This window comes from Dermacentor andersoni, chromosome 4, assembly GCF_023375885.2.
Source record: "Dermacentor andersoni chromosome 4, qqDerAnde1_hic_scaffold, whole genome shotgun sequence".
Lineage (NCBI taxonomy): Eukaryota > Metazoa > Arthropoda > Arachnida > Ixodida > Ixodidae > Dermacentor > Dermacentor andersoni.
Genome location: NC_092817.1, coordinates 118,632,584 through 118,651,253, shown reverse-complemented (window position 1 = coordinate 118,651,253; position 18,670 = coordinate 118,632,584). Strand labels below are relative to the sequence as shown.

Here is an 18,670-nt window from a genome sequence, read left to right as displayed (position 1 = left end):
ATGTTCGGCTCGGCCATCATATCGATCTGCTTAAGATTATGACAATATCACTCGCTGGCAGCATGAAGCGCGAGATTATTGCGGCACGCGAATGAGGTAATTCGTTAATGCGATTAACGGATGAGCACGCTTAATACTCTCTCTCTCTCTTCTTCTTCTTCTGAATAGTGGCGCACCATTTGCCCAATCCTCTCGCAAAAATTAGTCTTCCCTGCTGCGCAGCTAATGTGAGAGCCTCTGCCTGCGCCAGCCGCCGCTTCACTTTACGCTAACCATTGAGAACTCTCGCTTTTCAGTTGATCCTCCGTTCGCGTACGCGCACTACGACAAATACGAAGTGACGTCGTCGTCTTTTTTTTTTTTACAACAAAAGACGTTGAACAGCTGGAGAACCGTCAAAGCTAATTTAATGAACCGCTCGGCTTATCAGTCCGCAGCGATACGCGGAAACCTTGCATTAAGTTTATGGAGTCCTGCGATGCCGAATATATAGGCGTGCCAACATCGCATTACAGGTTTATGGTTTACTTCAACTATATTTTTCTATCCCTTCGCCGGATTTTCCAGTAATAGAGGAACTTATTTACAGAAAGAAAGAAAGGACAACAGGACTTTGTGCGCTCTAACCTGTTACTTTGCCCTGGGAAACGGGAAAAGGGGAACGAAAAAGGGATGTAGGATGATGATGATTGCAAAAATCCTTGTCAGTGATTATGCTAATAATGGTGCTAGTCCTCAACACGCAGGAGCATATTTCAAGTCTAGAGGCTGGTTGTGCACCGCCTAAAAATGGTAGCTTTTCCCATGCTTTTATTGTAGTATAACCTCGCAACGGGAACCGAGGGCCCGAAATGATTCCCTCTGAGAATGGCTTGGAGTCGACGTTTTCCTGTATTCTCTAGGGGTGCAGAATCTCCGTGAGGCGTCTTGAAGCGGGAAGTGTACGCGGGCCATTTAGCTGCTGCGTGTTCAAATGATAATAAAATAATGACACTAAGCGCCCCACCGTTTCTGCGTGGACAGTTGCACCTTTTTCTGGGTTCCTTTCTCCTTTTCGTATTTTCTATGCCCTTCATGCCTTCCAGGCTTTCCGCCAAGTAAGCCAGACCCGATCGATAACAACTTGCGGGTACGCTCACTGTATCTATCTACTCCAAGGAAGGGCGCAGTGCAGTCTTCTCAATATCAGAGCATGAACTTAGATGTTACATAAAAGATTAGCCGTTGATGTCGTCTTTGACAGTGGTAGTGAATCGCTTTTAATACGCAGTCTACCACGTCTACGAAGATAATATCGAAAATACCGTATCTAGCACTTTTGGGTTTGTAAGAGCTGTGTTCGCATCGAATCCTTTTTAATCTGATCCTTTTACTGTTCGTGACGAAGTCGCCCAGAATCTCACTTGTGTGAGAGGATGCGCCATTTGTATCAGCCGTGAGATTACCACCGCCAACCACCGACAACCGACCGCCAATCACCGACCATTAAACCGGCAAAAGCGCCAAAGAAATCAATTTTGTTTAAAGCCTGCTCGCTTTAAAAAGCTCACGGTAGTGATTTGCAGCGAAAAGAAAACTCTGAAAAGGAGGCGCCTTTCATGAAGATGCTCTTATACATAGCAATAGCTCCTTAAGAAACGCCCATACAGTATAGCTCGGGTATTACGGCTGCAAAAGTATACCAGCACGTAGGCTGGCACCTGATTCACTAGTTTAGCTCTGCCTTGTATCCAGCAAGGAAATATGAGCTGACAAAGGAACAATGACAAACAAAGAAAACTAGCAAATAACTTCCCGAGTTTATCATCTACTGCAAGTACGGCATGCGCTCCCATTTGCCTTTTCTCGTCAGCTTTGCTGCAGTACATAAACGAGATAAACTTAGGAAGAGATAGGAAACTCCAGTTCAGAACTGAGGGCCGCAAGTAAGGGATGCTAGGTAAATGAGACAAAACAAAACGACTTGCCTTACCAAGGCAAAGAAGCACGGAGGGCACCATATGCGCATAGTACACTGTACTGGCTTTCAGAGAATACAGCGCAAGAAAAACAAAAAACCCTACCCAGGGAGCGTGGAGAAACACACGGGAGATTGAAGACGAAAACATATCCAGAGAGGAAAGCCAAAACTTCTTACCCAGACAGGAACGTCCGTCTGGCGCCAGCTGGTACCCCTCCTTGCAGGAGCAGCGCTGACCCGTGGCGGTGGCCATGCACTGGTGCTGGCAGGGAAAGCCATCCTCCCGGCATGGAGTGCTCGTTTCTATGTGTGGGAAACGAAGCAGAAAGTCTAGCGCGGGTTCTTAGCCGAACAGGCACTACGCACCGCGAACACCAACACGCAAACATGCACAAGCATGCGTTCAGTTTGTTTACTCATCATTAGTTATTACCACATGCTCACATATCGATAAGCAGAGCTCTGAGTGTCGTTATGTTCGTGGCAAGAAAAAAATATTAATGTTACAGACCGGGGCGAGAACTTCTGTTCGTGCCTTCTTTTGTCCTCGCATAGCGAAGAAATTTTAGTGGAGAAAAAAAGAAGGGACGAGCAAAAGGTAAAGAAGACAACTCGGGCGCCTAACTTCCAACTGAATTTTCGACCAAGTTAGCGCCTGTGGTGTCTTGTTGAACTTGTTTCCGTCAGTTATTTTTCTATGCCAAACACTTTTTGCTATTCATGGATTACTAACTCACTCAAAGATACGTACTTTTAAACTTTGCTGTCTAGCATTGTCTGTTAGAGTGCTTGCCGTTCGCCATAATACAGCATAACATTCTCTTGCTACGGAAGTGTGCAGATGTCTCTAGGAATCACCGCCGCCGTTCAATCCGGCGTCGGGTGTTAGGTTATAATTATTTTGTATTAGAACATTCCTGAAGCTAGATTTCTGTATTTCATTTAACTATGCACTTTTGTTTTATATTAACAAAGGCAAAGTTACGGCGCACAGGCTGCACATTTGACCGAATATTATTGGAGTACTAGAAGCCTGAAAATGTAGATTACGTTCGCGTCTGACAGGTACGCATACATTTAGCCTGGCTTTGAGAAGTAATGGCTTCTAGGATGTTCAATATACAGCGACACAATAGCATGCACTAGAAAACAGTACCAGCTGTGGTAACACTGGCACGGTGTGGTGGACTGTGAGGTCGCCCACCTTAAACGTGGTTTTCTAGCTGTGCGTCAGGCAATAAAATGTGATACAAGCGTTCTGTTTATGTCCTGTTGCTATTTTAGCCGCTGTCGGTATCGACAAGCCCTCAGAAATACAAAAATGTTAATCTTAATGTTAATATTGTGGCTTCCTAGACCCATCGTAGCCTTAATTTGGAAGCATGCTTCATACATTTCGTACCATTCACTTGGTCTATCAGCTCGCCATGCATTTAAGAAGCCGATAACAGTCTAGTAATAAACGACGTGTGACAATCTAGTAACGAAACAAGTTGCATAAGAAATATGTGCCAACCACCTTTCATCTCCTTTAAAAAGGGAAGTGCTTTTAATACAGTGCAAAGTTTCTAGAAGCCAGTAGCACCACATGTTGAAAGGGTTTGTCAATTTCTTCCACAGATCTCGATTCAGTTAGCAACACAACAAATTTCACGTGAGTGACTCAAGCCTTTGGAGCACAGAACGAAATGCTGACAATAATTTGGTTTTATGAAGTTGTACCTTAAGATTCATCGTAGATCCTGTAGCTATACTGCTTCAAAGATTTTCAAGAATAATCGCTCAGATATCTATTCTTTAACAACGCGATAATGCAGCACGTGGTCTCGCAATACATGAAACATTTTCCTCTACGGAAGTGGTACGTGCGACACAGTAAATTTCGCGAAATGCACAGCATGTGATGGCGACCAAGTGCAGCTTATATTTGGTGCTTTGTTTCTGCTAAGTGTTAGGGCTTGATAACAAAGGGGTTTCTTTAGATACGCAATAATATTGACGACTCGCCAGGCCTGAATCATTTTTCAGCTTCCCAGAGCCACCTGCACAAAGACTACACATCTCGCCTTTGGCGAGAAATGCATACTTCCTATTTCTCTAATTTGCGTCATTCGGAGAAAAATAGATACATTTGGTAAATGAAACTCTGATTTCTTCAAATGCGTTCTAAAACAGTAGCGCAGATAATTTTACTAATCCTAACGTTCTCAGAGCTAGATGTCTTTATGGAGCCCTCACACTTGCGAACTTTTCTCAAGATTTAGGTGTACATTTAGTGACACTACAATCAGAGTAATTTTGTCAAATGAAAAACACCAACATGACAAATAATTTCGAATTACTGTGTTGCAAGGCATTAAAACCACGCAATACTTATATTGAAGAAAATAAGGACACAAATATTGCAAGCGAAGAGACCGAAAGATGCTAAATATTCAAAGAAACTGACTAACCTGCTCATCTAACTTTTACGCGGAAACTAAAGAAAGTTACATAAGTACGTATCCACTGCAGTTCTGGTTGGCGCCAAAATTTAGCTTTCAGGAAATATGAAAATAAGGCAGCCTTGAACGAGGTATAATAATGAGAATTTTAGCAGTACATGTTTGGTCATGTAAACATAATTTGGAAAAATCTCTTGCACAGCACGCAACAGATATATAGGTAAAGGCACAAAAAATAATTAAGAACTGCGGTGCATGCCCACGTTAGCCATGGTGTTATTGAAAAGTCCTAGAAAGCAACCTTTCAACTATGGCTCCAATTTCAGGAAGCATCAATTTCAGGAATGGGGTAGCTGACTTGACGAACACTAGAGGCCTGTTGTACCATGACAAGGGACACTGGAAACCCGCACACTGTACCAGATAACGTTTCAGCGTCGGCTCGTGTTACAGTGAAGCAAAGAGCAAAGCATGCGGTAGCAGCTCACTGCAGGTCGTGTTTTGAGCTTCGTCCGAGCGGTCCGGACAGTCCGGTGCCCCGTTGCAGACGAGCCGCTCCACAATGCACGTGCCGTCTAGGCAACGGAAGTGGCCAGGGTCGCAGGCAACCTCACGCCCAACTGCACGGGGAGAGGGGGGGCAAGAACAGGACAGGTGCATCGAAGTTAGTTGCGGAACGAGCGTCGTTTTTCTTTCCTAGGATTACAAGTCCACGTGGCGTCAATTGCGGTGTCTAATTGGAAACTATGGAGGGAAGGGGTTCTGTGAAAGGCTTTACGGTAAACGCATGCTTAGACTATGAGAGCTACGGTTACGGGTCATGTTTCAACACTTCTTTCTTTTTTTTACGCAAGAGCACTTAACGTGACGTTATGCCTCCACTCTTTCTCCTTATTCAAGTAGCACGACCATGCAGATCAGTCGTTGGGATGCGAGCGTGGAAGGAGTGATCGCTTATAAACATTACCACTGTCACATACAGATCCTAGAAAGAATTGCGTTAACCCTTGCGCTGTTCTTGTGCATGGTGACTTTAAAAGAACCACTCTATCTTTTTTTTGTGCAATCACCTAGGTGAACCGCCGTTGTTTATCGATGAGATAACGATTAAGAGTAAAGTAAGTGTTCGACAGTGGTAAATTATCCGCAAGGCATATTTAGCCAATAGGACCTTAGAAATATTCCTACTGTATAATTTCTTTTTAACTGCGCCCGTTGTGTACATTGTATACATTTTTTAGAGTTCGGTCCGAAACAACCACTATCTGGTGTAAAGAAGGTGGCCATTCTTTTTTTTCTGCAATTTATTTTATGTTACCACAGCGAAATTGTATTGCTGATGCTTTGAGAAACAAATATTTTGTTGTTGTTTATTAGGCAAGGAAGCCGTGAAACAGCAGACTCGTAGAGTGCGGAACCGTGGCTGCTTTGGCGTTCATCCTCCCTCACATAGCGATGGCTTTAGAAGACCAAGATTAAAGGCCGTTCTGTTAGGAAGGCAGCGAAATATTCTTTGAGAATGTCGGTGAACTGTCATCATATTTCTGACAATGAGGCGGGACATAAGACAGAGAAAATAATATGGCGTGCGAAGTTAGATGATAGTAAGGGGACTAGGGGAGGCGGCCATATTCGGCACCTATCTAACCAGTGGACTGTCCATTTCTGGTGCTGCTGACGTGCTGATTGGCTGGGCTAGGGTACGAGCGAGAAAGAGGGAGGCGTTCGCAGCTTACCTCCTTATCACTAGGAGAGCTTTAGCCAATCAGCGGCCAGTCAATTAGGTGGGCACGTACACAATTCCCCCCTCCTTCCTAAGACAGCGAGAATGTCTTACCCGCCACAATAAAGTTTACCGAAATCGTATCATTGTTACGAAGCGCGTTCGGCGGCGCCATTTCAGTTCACGTCACAGCCAAAATTGACAAAAACCAAGTTCTCGAGAGATTGTTATAGCTCAAAGTGCATAGATCTTAAGGGGTGCTGGAAAGTCCGGGATGAAGAGAGAAGATAGTTTTAGGTTTTCAGTAAACGCCTTAACCTTCACTTAACATCGGATTACTAAAGACGTGAACTGCAACAACAGTGTTGGTAGCGAAATCTTCTTGCGTTTTGACCATCCATATAGCGTTAGGCACGTTTTCGTGTTGCATGGTTGTTCGTGTCGAAGGGGAAAAAACAAAAGAATCCGGCATGGTAACAGTTACGTCACTTCAGACAAATAACTTTGCAGTAGCAAGGAAGTAAAATAAAGTCGGTCATAATCAGTCGGCTGCGGTAGCTAAGTGTCCATGGGGTTGAGCTGATGAGCTCAATGTCGCGGGTTCGATCCCTACCGCGGTGGCAACTTTCGATGGGGGAGAAGCTATAAAAAAACATAACCCCGCACAGCACTTAGATTTAGGTGCACGTTAAGGAACCCTGGGCCGTAAAAATAATTCCGTTGTCCTCCACTACGGCGTGTCTCACAATGAGATCGTGGTTCTGGCAAGCAATTGCCCATAATTTTGTATACGTTAAGTTCGCGCCCTCTCCGGTTAAACAGTGAGTCACCAGGCGCCCCCGCACAGCTGGCCTCTCAAGTTTACGTCTCCGATAATCGGGTGTTCCGCACATGGCAATACGTTTCCAAACGAGCTAAAGCTCCCTTAAACGTGCTCTCAGCTCGAAGGGCATGGGTACTGTAGTACATTCAACTGTCAAAGCCACCGTCGCATAGTTATAATCAGGCTGCGTTGCAGGCTCAAATGGGAACACGCTGCTTCCAGTATCACATCATGGCAGAGTGAGTAAGAAATCCGTACGGTACAGGGTGTATGACTCAATGTCAACACAGCAGTTACGAAAAATTGTGTCAGAAAATGTTTAGTTGTTCACGAAAAAAATAATAAGATCCACAGTACTTCAGAATATTAACTCCACAACCAACTTCTAAAGTCACGACAGCGAAAGGGACCAAAGCTACTTAAAAATATAAGCAACGAATTTCACAGTGCAGCGTGACATAAGAGAAGCCTAAGTAAGTAAACGGGGACGTATTCAGAAACGAACGTGTCACGCTATATTGTGCATTAGAGCAGATAAAAGTCAAATGCAGTGCGAACATAGCGACGGCAGCTGGACAACACCAAGCGGTACTTACAAAAAGCGTCGTGAATATGCCCTACCAGCCAGTTTTCACAGAAGGCTCTTAACCTAGCATTGTTCTTAAGAAAACGTTCCAGCCGATCCTGAGGCTGGACTTAGACTAACAGCGAAGGCGACCGGTGAATGGCAACGATCGCTTTCGAACGAGGCGCGCCAAATTCTCATAGCGTTTCGTTCGTGAGTGCTGTTTGCCACTGGCTGCCCGCGATCGCTACCACTTTTTTGCGACATCGCCAACAGCTCACATCCGCTCTTACACACATCTCTAGGATAAGAACGTTTTTTTTTTCTTTCTTTTTCGGAACACGTATCGAGAAGCTGTGGCAACGAAGTCAAAAGTGAAACGCCAAAACGCGGCATACATTTGGAGATATGAAGGCCGTACCGCATCCATCCTCGTCGCTGTTGTCCGAGCAGTCGAAGTCTCCGTCGCAGCGCCACTCCAGTTGTATGCACTTTCCCGACAGGCACTGGAACTCGTGTGCAGCACACTGTCGCGGCGGGCAGTCGCGCTCGTCCGAGTGGTCGTCGCAGTCGGCGTCGCCGTCGCACTTCCAGTCCACGTTGATGCAGAAGCCGTCCTCGCACCTGAACTCGCCTTCCTGGCACGCACTCTTGCCCTCTGCAACCGAATTCGACCAGTGTATCTGTCGAGTAATTAGCAGCTAACATTTTTCTTCAATAAGTGACACCGCCCCATGGAGTTTGACTGTTACGTTGTACTGAAACGGTTGGAACACTATATAGTCGCACGATTGACCGGTTCGCTGATCGCATGTCGACAGGTTGGTCCAGTGTTGACGGAAACCCCTAATTGGTATTCAAGCAGTCATAGCAGCCTAAACATGGCACAAAATTCAGAAGGCTTGTTCTAAGAATAAATACTCGAATTAGGCGTAGGAAAAGGCAATGTTTTTACCGCGAAGAACGAATGCTGCAGTTGTACCCATTTGAATCCTAATGATGCGCTTCTGCTAAATGGCGAAGTTAACACATATACAGACCAAGGGGAAATGACGAGTGCCGCTACCAGCTGTTTAATCAGGCTTTCAAAATCAACGATATAGTACTCGATAATTCGACCACATTGTCTCCTGTCTTCTTAGGCAGTGTATGTGATAATCTACGTTCGACTTTTAATCGCTATGCATCCCCAACCAGACGCAGTCCCTCAATGTTTACGTGTACATAATGGTGGCTTATACTCGGGGCTATATATATACAGGGTGTCCCAGCGAACTTTAGCCAGTGTTTAAATATATACCGATGCACTCTAAGACGACACGACCAAATGCAAATTGCTCGCTTTTGTATGTAGTGTGTCACGCAATGTTTCTATTTTCCTTAATTATATAATTAGTCAATATTAGGCAACCGACTTCTGAAGCAACGAAGTTAGGCAAAAAATTCCAATTACAAAGTTGTAGTGCCCTTTGCAAAACGTCCGATTAGACAGTTTCTAACTTTCTATCTATTAAGTATTAGTGTTTTTCAGCGTACTGCGGATGCGCACGACATAAAAAAAAATGCAACGTGGCATACACGCTTGGGCACCGTGATTGCAGCGCTCGCAAATTGTCCGCGTACAAACGAACACAGCATCTAGCAGGCCGCACAGCTGCTTAAAAAGCGACAGGGCAGTGAGCAAGGCGTTGGCTGTGCGATTTAGGCCAGCGATGTGCTTCCGTCGTGGCGGTTCATGATAGCGATAAGCAGCACCCCGGGCTAAATGCCATCCATGTTCGTTTGTGCACGGAACGCTTGGGAGCAGTGCAATCACGACGCACAAGCGGGCATGTCATCACGTGGTGTTTCTTTTTGTGTGTTTTTTTTTACATTTCGCGCGCTTCCAAAGTAAGCTGAAAAACGCTAGTACTTAATAGATAGAAAGACAGAAACTGTTTATTCGGACGTTTTGCAAACCGCTCTGCAACTTTCTAATTTTTTCTCCTAGCTTCGTAACTTCAGAAGTTGGTTATTTAATCTTGGCTAATCATCTAACTAAGCAAAATAGAAAACATAGCGCGACGCACTACATATAAAAGGGAGCAACATGCATTTGGCCGTGTCGTCTTAAAGTGCGTCGGCATATTTTTAAACTCTGGCTAAATTTAGCAAAAACACCCTGTATAGTGGGTTACACTCGATGGATGATACTCGATCTTTATGGCTTTCATTCTGATGATGGCCAATAAAGAGAAATAAGAAAATTACGACAGATTTTAAAGCGGGTGCACATGGCTATCAGCATTGCTCTCTCACCACAGCCTTCTTCGTCAGACCAGTCACCACAATCGTTGTCCCCGTTGCAGCGATAGTTCATGCCTACACAGCGGCCACTGCGGCACTGGAAATCTTCAGCCAGGCACAGGTTGGACGTGAAAGCTGCCAGAGAAAAAACAAGCAAAAGAAGGGTCAGAAGTTGAGGTTCGGTAGTTCTGAGTTGCTACGTATGATGATGATTCAAGTTGATCAAAGAAGCGCGTCCAACGAATAATTTCTTGTTATGGCAAAAAGGTCGCTCAATTCAAAAAGCTGGCGCAATGTTAAGAAGGCATTGGTAGGGATTTTAAAGAATACGGCCATGTAGCATTTCTATATAACCATGTGCACACAAATGACAACGCCATTCTTCCTCTGTGTCCCTTTTGTCTGCCAATGCTTACTTTCTCTACATGCCACTGGCCGAGAGTGGCCAGCCGGGTTTCCTCTTATTAATAAATTGTTACCCAACATAATAGTTGATTGCCAAGGTATATGCTATGCATGGTAGGTGTAAATGCTTTAGAAGAAAATATATGTTATATGTGCGTATAGCATATGTGTATTCAAAGCAAGCAAGAGGTTAAAGGCTTGCTTTTCTTCATTTTTTTAGAGAAAAACCTTGGTTCTTGGTGATATCTTGAAAGAAAACACCCAACCGTGAACATTTAAAATTTTTGTAATATACCTTCTAAAACCAGGGTTCTTGGTGATACCTTGAAAGAAAGCACACAACCGTCAACATTTAAATTTTTTTTCTAATATGCCTTCTCCAAGTTCGTGAAGAGGGCTTGAAAGAATCAGTGCAAAATGATGGCGAGGGTCCTTATATTGCGTTAATTCTTGCTCCCCCAAACCACTTACGAAATCTGAGACATTCGGCCAGAGCGGAATTCTCGCGATTACGCAAGGCTACAGACATCGCGGAGATGCTCGAACATTAATATGGTGCCTAAACTCTCACGATACGAGGATTGCGATAACACTGCTCAATTTGGGCTAATGGGGCTCATTTCTCGACCGTATGCTGAAAGATGTAATATTTATCAGAGCGCTAGCACGGGTAAACAATACATCAGTGCGCGAGCAGTAATGACACAGTGCTATGAACTGACGCTGAGGACCTCAGCAATCCTACCGTATCACACGTCCAAGAATTTCACAAGCTATCGGGAGCATCGTGACCCCAAACAATAATCGTCATGTGTGATATCACACATGACGGAAACGCAAGCATAGCGAGCGCAGAACTTTCAAAAATATTATATTGTGCTAATAACGTTTGTGCTCTTGGTGACCTGAAAGTACCGAGGGCGCGCGCATTTAAAGAAAGGAAAGGCAAGCATGTTGTATTACCATTACTCTTTGAGGACAAGATAGGTCCCAAATCTGCAAAGGGTGCACACTTTTCTCAGGCTGCATAGACAACGTAGCGCTAACATGCATCTTTCAACAGTGCTCACTGAACTTTTTGTTTCCTTTTGTTGCCTTATGATCAGTAAATCTCGGAAAAAGGTTTACAACGTCGTGTGGCCGCTGCTAGGTTGGGGCACCAGAGAACGTGCGTTGCGAGCTGGGCATGGAGGTTATTATGCTTGAAGCATGCGCAGCCCGGGAACCTAGAAGTGCCTCAACTTCAAGTTCAAGAAAATTCGAGTTAAGGACTGTTACCTACCGGTGCAACCGCCTTCGTCCGAGCCGTCGACGCAGTCGATGTCTTTATCGCAGCGCCAGGCCAGCGAGATGCAGCCGCCCGTCATGCACCGGAATTCGGCTTCCCCGCACAGCCGGACCGCTGCATGATAAGTTAACTGTACGAGTCCGTTTCTTTCCTTTTCTTTGTTTTTTGGCAAGGATGTTATAGTAACGATACATTCATATAGTCTTTATTGAAACAGAAAAATGAAACACTGATATTGTAAATCATGCACCTGGATCCTTATAGCCAGTTTCTCTATAGGGATGGATCCATTACAAAAAAATAGATCTTACGAAGGAATTAAAGCGGTAAGTCATAAGTATAACATGATTAGAGCGATTGCGTCAAGAAGATTATGATACTAGCTGTGAAGGACCTGATTTGAGAACGATCAGTGCGTATAAAAAACACTTCTGAAAAAAAAGAAAAAGAAACGCTGACCCTGAGCAAATTTGCGGGGCCACGTTCCCTGAAGTATTCGTTTCATATCAAAAGCTGTTGACCTGTGGACTTCGCTAAAAGTTCTTGTACCTCTTCTTGGATATCCATGTGGTGTTTGATCGGCCATGCCATCATGGGCTCGGATAATGACACAAAGATTTTGCTGTTTGCAACCCGTCAATTCGTTAAGTCATTTTATGGAATGGCTACATACATAGCACACACACACAGAAGCATGCACGTCTAGAATGTATGCGCGCTCCATGGTTCACACAATGGGGACGACCTTCCTTGGCGTGATTGTGTGTTTGAGTGCGTTTGTATATGTCGGCGTGTTCTCTTTGGCCCTGAAGAAATTTACCAAGATATGACCAGAAATTACCAAACCATGCTTCTTATTTTGGTATATTGAATATCAGGCAATATCTGAGCTCTTAAACGTTTCGAACGAAAGCTTGTGCTGTCCCAGATAACACCTTTTTTCGTGCTGTGAGGTATTGCAATTGTTAGATACGCCTTTTGTGTAGAATGTTTCACGCTCTGCAGACGCTTTCTTTATGCTACGGAATTCGCATTGCCAAGCATAAAATAACGTTACTGGGAGTGAGCAGTTCCGTATCTGAAAAGTTTTACGAAAATTGAGGGCGGTCTTGCTTCTAGTGATCTGAAATACTGTAAACGTGTCTGGCCCACACTAACCGTCATCAGGCATTTATTAATAAAATTCGGCAGCACAGCACCCCCCTCCCCGCTCACGCCACCACTCATCGCACACTTTCCAAAAGCACCGCCCAACCAATCTTGAGATTTGACAGCTATTTGGCGGTCAACATCTTGCTACCTTTTTCACTTCTCTTGGATGGCGGTAGTTATCGGCATCTCCTGGTTGTGTGAAGGCCACTTTTCTCATCTATTCGATGCCCGCGCGATCAACTTGAGATGCATGAAATTGTCACCATCTATTCAACGGTAACGTGCATCGCTGTTGCTTCGTTAGTTCGGCCTTCTTTGTTTACACTGATCCAGACACTAGGGGCGCTATAACGTAAAGCTATTCCAAACTTTTCTCTTCCAATTCTGCAATCAGCCCTCCGCGATTGGTCAAAAACTTTTTTGGACCACCCCCACTTCACCTGTCTGTCACGCGACGTCACAAAAACCGCGATAGCTCCCCATCTGATATGACGTGTACACGCTGATTATGCACGATTTGACCGAACAAAGGAAAAATAGTTATTTGTGATTCGACGCCTTTTCGCCATCAGCCCTCTGCTATTGGTCAAAAGTTTTCGGGCTGCACCCACTTCACCTGCCTGTCATGCGCGACGCCCCAAAATGGCAAAAACTCACCGCGTCAAAGTGAGGCGTACGCGTTAAAGATGCATTGATATGCCGAACAAAACTGATTTCTTTTTCTGAATAACCGCAGGCTGCGCCGTTCCGAAAGGAAGAAAACATGGCTGCCGCCGATCGCCCAGGCACTGGCTCCCGCACCTGCCAGAGAGCATGGGTTTATTTGCGTGTAATAAAACTTTTTGCGTGGCCGTGTAACGTTTTCGAGCATTCTCGGTACTTTTGCGACCTCGTTCTGCCTACTCTTCTTTGCTGAGGATTCCTTTTAGCGTCATTCTTAAGGTTCCGTTGCATGCCGTCACGATTGTGGACGAGCCACCGCAAGCTAAGTAAGGGAAAGCGGACCAATCGCAGACTCCGGCACCACGCTCTTCACCGCGTTATCGATTTTTAGTGCAGTGGCTCGGCCCCATCGAATCCTTCCCTACTTGAGCCTGCTCCTCGCCTCTTGTGAGCCACTTAGATAAGACAAGCCGCTCAGTGTAGGCAGTGCTATTCGTTTTTTCAAGCAAAAAAAAAGGGACCTCCTATGAACAAGGAGAGCGTTTGATTGGTCTGTTCAGACAACCCTGCGGGTGACCGCCCGATGCTTGCTTCGGCGGTTACGCAAAGTTGACGTCAGGGCATTGGAATAAAAGCATATTGGAACAGTTTTACCTTATAGGGCCCTAGGAAAGGGATTCGGTTCGTAGTCGGCTGGTCTGTAAGCTCGTGGAACGAGTTGCGACCGGAGAAAACGTCAGTGGCGTTTAACTTTTCCTTCTCCTTCATTATTTCCTTGAGTGACGGTTCGCCGCGACGCTGGCAGATCCCCAGAACCATACACACGTGATATGGTTTGCATAAAGTGGAAAATAAGATCATGGGAAACAGGAACCATCATCAAACCTTGCAATAACCGTTAAACCCATAAGCAATTTGACTGCCACCCGTTACCTCGTCTGGTTTTACAGTGGAGCTGTTAGAACCTCGCTGCATTTCTCTTGACGTCCGCAACTTCTCCTAGCTGGGAGAGAGAGAGCTGAGAGAGAGTGAAAGTAGAGTATCTAAATAGCATAGCGCAGCGTAGTGACGCGGTGAAGGTGGGTGGAGCCTAGCGAGGGAGAAAGAGCGGCGTGGCGGGAACACAGGTGATGTCACGCCATTCCTTTCCGATAAAACCCCGCGCGCTCACTTCGGCGGTCCTCTTTCTCGAAGCGAAAAAAATGCGTGGCTCTGCTATCGCAAGCACTGCAGACCAGCAGAGCCGGCGAAGCCAAGCAAAATCTAGACCAAGTGAGTGGTTTGACACTACTTTACTGGCCTTTCTCCAGCTCCGCTGGTCTCTGGTGTTTGCGATAGCAGAGCTATGCATAATTTTCTCCTAATTTTACAGCACTTTTCGTGCAAAAACAAGAGGCGCAATAAGTCTAGAAATTAAGCGATCTACTAAGGGAGAGAGCAGAAGCAACAGGCAAGCAGACATGAAAAACGAAAAGGAGCAAATATAACCGTTGTTTGTGTAAATATTTATAGATCAACATCTTTTTATTTAAAAAGGAAATAGAGAAAACGCCGCCGCAAGTGGAGAATAATTCGGCGTGTTTGGAATGACGGTTCTACAGTTATCAATCGAGCCGCCTGAGGTACCCACTTCTCTGCTGTGCTTATGTGGGTGTTTTTCTAATTAGCCTTCTGCGGTGGGCGCAGTACGTCTAGAACCGCAGCGTCCTGCGCTCTACGCGGTTGTAAGGGACTGGCGCGCACGCATCGTTACGCAACTTCCTAATAACAATACGTCTCGGTTTTGGCACATGGTAGAGCAGTAAACGAGGGATCCAAAAGAAATGTGATTGTTTCGCAAATATATATGTCTTTGTAATTCTTCGAGAAGTGAATTAAGAAACGCTATTAGAAATCCTTATTCTACTCTTTCGCTTGTTTACTTGTTCTTGGCAGTGTTCTTCCTGCGCTTCCTCGCTGCGCGAGTCCATTTGATGCGGTTCCTTGTTTCCCAAGTAAAGCAAAGGTGAATCTCACAGGCGTACCTATAAGATACACCATAGTTCATTTCTCTTTTGCGCGTTTACGCGTCTTTTTGGCGAATGGCGGGTATTATTTATGTCTGTACTAGTAAAGGTACCGCACTTCCTCATTTGCATAGAGAAGTTACCTTCGGTTCCCTCCCCCCATCTCCGATAAACAATCTTGAGTACGTGCCTGTTGAGAGTGCTGTGCTTGGTGAGAAGGCGAAGGTCTCCAGAAATACTTTAGACTGCTAGGACTGTGCTGACGCGCCATTTTCATTAGGTTGGGCAACCTCGCCACAGACAGCGGTGTTCGCAAGTGCTCTGGTAGCCTGCTAATGCGAACTGTATGCCGTGGGTTAGAACACTGCAACGAAGTTCATCGTCCAATTACTGCATATCTAAAGCAGCATGTGCACAACTGCGGTACAACGAATTATCCACACGTGTGCCACCAACGCGGCCGTTAATGTGCGACCAGAGCGGGGCTCGCGCCTAACGAGAGGAGCAGCGTTGCACCACCAAGTTTACACTGGCATTACAAGGGTTTTCCAGATGCACTTGTCCTACCTTGTCTAACGTTGAAATCGATTGCGCCCTTTAGTCTTTGCTTGTTCCCTCGCGCGGGCACCATTGTAATGATATGCCATGGTGATCACGCAATAGAACGTTTAGAGTGTTTTCCTATGCGCGTTATACCGCGTATCCAGAGCGCTATAGTAGAGTACTGGAGCTAGTGGCGTTACTGCGAGGTTCCTTCGTTGGTTTCTCATTCCTTTTTGTTTTATACGCGTTATATACTTAGCTACAGTGTAATAATAGTAAATGATGTCAGTATGGTCCGTTGTGTAAGAAGAAATCTGTAACTTTCCTAGTTCACTGTTATTCATGCGATATCACTTCTCTGCACCGCTCGCTTACTTCCACTCCGCGACTATGGAACATTAAAGTTACCGGCAAGTACTCAAGTAGCAATAAATTAGCCATCGGTGCCTGATACTTGCTAAACATTACACTGTAACAGTGAAGGTGAGCGCGACTGTTGCACTTCCTAAATAAAGAGATGTTCTGCAAAAAAGATGGAATGTTTTCAGAGCAGACATTATTCGCAACGTGAAATGCCCGAAGAAAATTATGTGACGGGAGAGATCCAGCCCCAACACTGGGCCTATATGTGTGCTCGTAAGTTAATTCATGAGAAACAAAACAAACAACAACAACAAAACACCCAAAACGTGGCTGTATTGCGTGCGAATGGATGCTCTAGCTGGCAACTATCAGAGACCTGACCTCTTAAGAAAGAAGTTCACTGGAGATTAAGATACACCCTAATAAGAAATTTGAGCGCAGCTCTATACGTGTTTTCATTTCGCGATATATTGAGGCAAGGAATTTTAGCGAGACATGTAGCAGAGTCGGAAATCATCCAAAATCTGATCTCTGGGTCAAGCGCGTCGGCTTTCATATATGACTCGTCAGAGGTTCCAGTGCAATCGCTGGTGCCGCTTGGCTTCCAGAAACCACTACAAACACGCGTCAAGCTCACTATTAGATTACAAGATAATCGCAAACCATGACCATCGAAGCAAGCGCAAACGAGACCAAGCTAAGCAAACCATACAAGTGCGAGTGAGAGTTGACGCGAGCAGAGGATAGTACGAAACGAGTGGTCCGGCTGATGCCAGATACGATTGAGCATCGAGCAGTCGGCCGAGTCCGCTCGAAACCAGTTTCCCGTGCGCACGTCACCGAAGGATCCGTTTTCATTGTTCACCGCCGTTCGCGGCTAACGGCTTTCATCTGCCGCTCCGCGTTCGCACGTTCGTTGTTTTTTTTTCTTTTTGCTGTTGTACTCGTTCGCTCAGCTACGCCCTTCCGAAGCTCACTGCAGGAACGGGGCATTAGGAGCTGCGCTCTTAATGCACCACGAGAAAACTGCATGCCACCTATATCGTTGCCGCCGTGGTTTGCGTTACAAATTCAAAACGCCAATATATGAATTATTTGAGTACAATAACCTCCCGAGGGCTGTTGTCTTGCTTCTTCTCATACACATGTAAAATCAGAAGCAAGAGACGTGGCGTGGCTCAGACGCCGTACCTTTATTCTACAGCGTTCACACTTCTTCGTCGTCCGCTTCTCCATCCACCGCGGTCGGTCTTCAAACGTCATATATATATATATATATATATATATATATATATATATATATATATATATATATATATATATATATATATATATATATATATATATATATATATATATATATATATATATACATATATATATACGATTTTTTCTCGAATAATTAGTTCGCAGAATGAGCACTCTCTATGAGATGTGTTCGCGAGCCGAGTAGCCACTGATTATCACTTCGGCGACCATCCAGCCCGACAACCTCTCTCAGTGTGAGCCGCTGAACGTTGGCATTAAAGAGACCCTAAAGGTTACAATGACGTCAACTTAAAGTGATAAAGCAATGTTCTAGGACGTCTAAGGCGTCAATATAATCGCGAACAGAGCTTTAGTAACCGTGAAATTCAGGTAAATGCATGACATGATTTGAGACCCCCCATCGACATTCCGGTACTAGCCCGATGGTGAAGGCGCTCCTCATCACACACACACACACACACACACACACACACACACACACACACACACACACACACACACACACACACACACGCACACGCACACGCACACGCACGCACGCACGCACGCACGCACGCACACGCACACACAAGCACACACACATACACACACACACACACAAGCACACATACACATACACACGCACGCAAGCACACACACACACACACACACACACACACACGCACGCACACACGCACGCACACACACGCACGCACACGCATGCACAGACACACACACAAGCGTTCATGCCCTAGCCAGCATATTGGGGTGCAATCCGCACACGTCAAATCTTATTTATTCAATCTGCAGAATTTTACATCAATATTAAACGCTGATGTTGTGAACTACAAGAGACAGCCGGAGAATATCGCAGGTATTTCGGCCTCTCCGACTATACGGCAAAAGTTGCGGGGACATTTCAGCAGTTCTCGGAAAAACGCGCGCAGCAATGTATTACTCTATCTCAAGCACGATAAACAGCTCTAAGCTCGGTAAAAACAATGAAGGTGCCGTCATTCAAGATTGCGTGTATTTACTTGCGAGAATCGGCATCTGATTAGCACTGTTGAATGCACACTAAACCTAGGAACGAAATAAAAGAGAGAGAATACAGGTTACTCGGGGAACACATTTGAAGCGTAAACGGGATCGCTGTAAGCAGACAATGACAATTAAAGAGGCGACGCATGCCTTCCTCGCC

General features: G+C 45.2%; 1 protein-coding gene across 7 annotated transcripts in view; it reads right to left on the bottom strand.

The window, feature by feature from the left end:
* The window catches only part of Lrp4 (LDL receptor related protein 4), a 219,949-nt gene that overhangs the window by 50,394 nt on the left and 150,885 nt on the right, over positions 1-18,670 (bottom strand). For 5 of the 7 annotated variants that reach the window (XR_008613799.2, XM_055074337.2, XM_055074333.2 and 2 more), the window contains exons 5-9: positions 11,489-11,608; positions 9,814-9,936; positions 7,937-8,173; positions 4,893-5,024; positions 2,138-2,290 (exon numbers count right to left, since the gene is read on the bottom strand). Coding sequence is in view for 6 of the 7 variants with exons in the window: in XM_055074337.2 (XP_054930312.1) it covers positions 2,138-2,290; positions 4,893-5,024; positions 7,937-8,173; positions 9,814-9,936; positions 11,489-11,608 (765 nt within the window). In the remaining variant the exon portion in view is untranslated. The remainder of the gene's footprint in view (positions 1-2,137; positions 2,291-4,892; positions 5,025-7,936; positions 8,174-9,813; positions 9,937-11,488; positions 11,609-18,670) is intronic. The other 2 variants (XM_055074334.2, XM_055074336.2) reach the window with 1 other exon arrangement.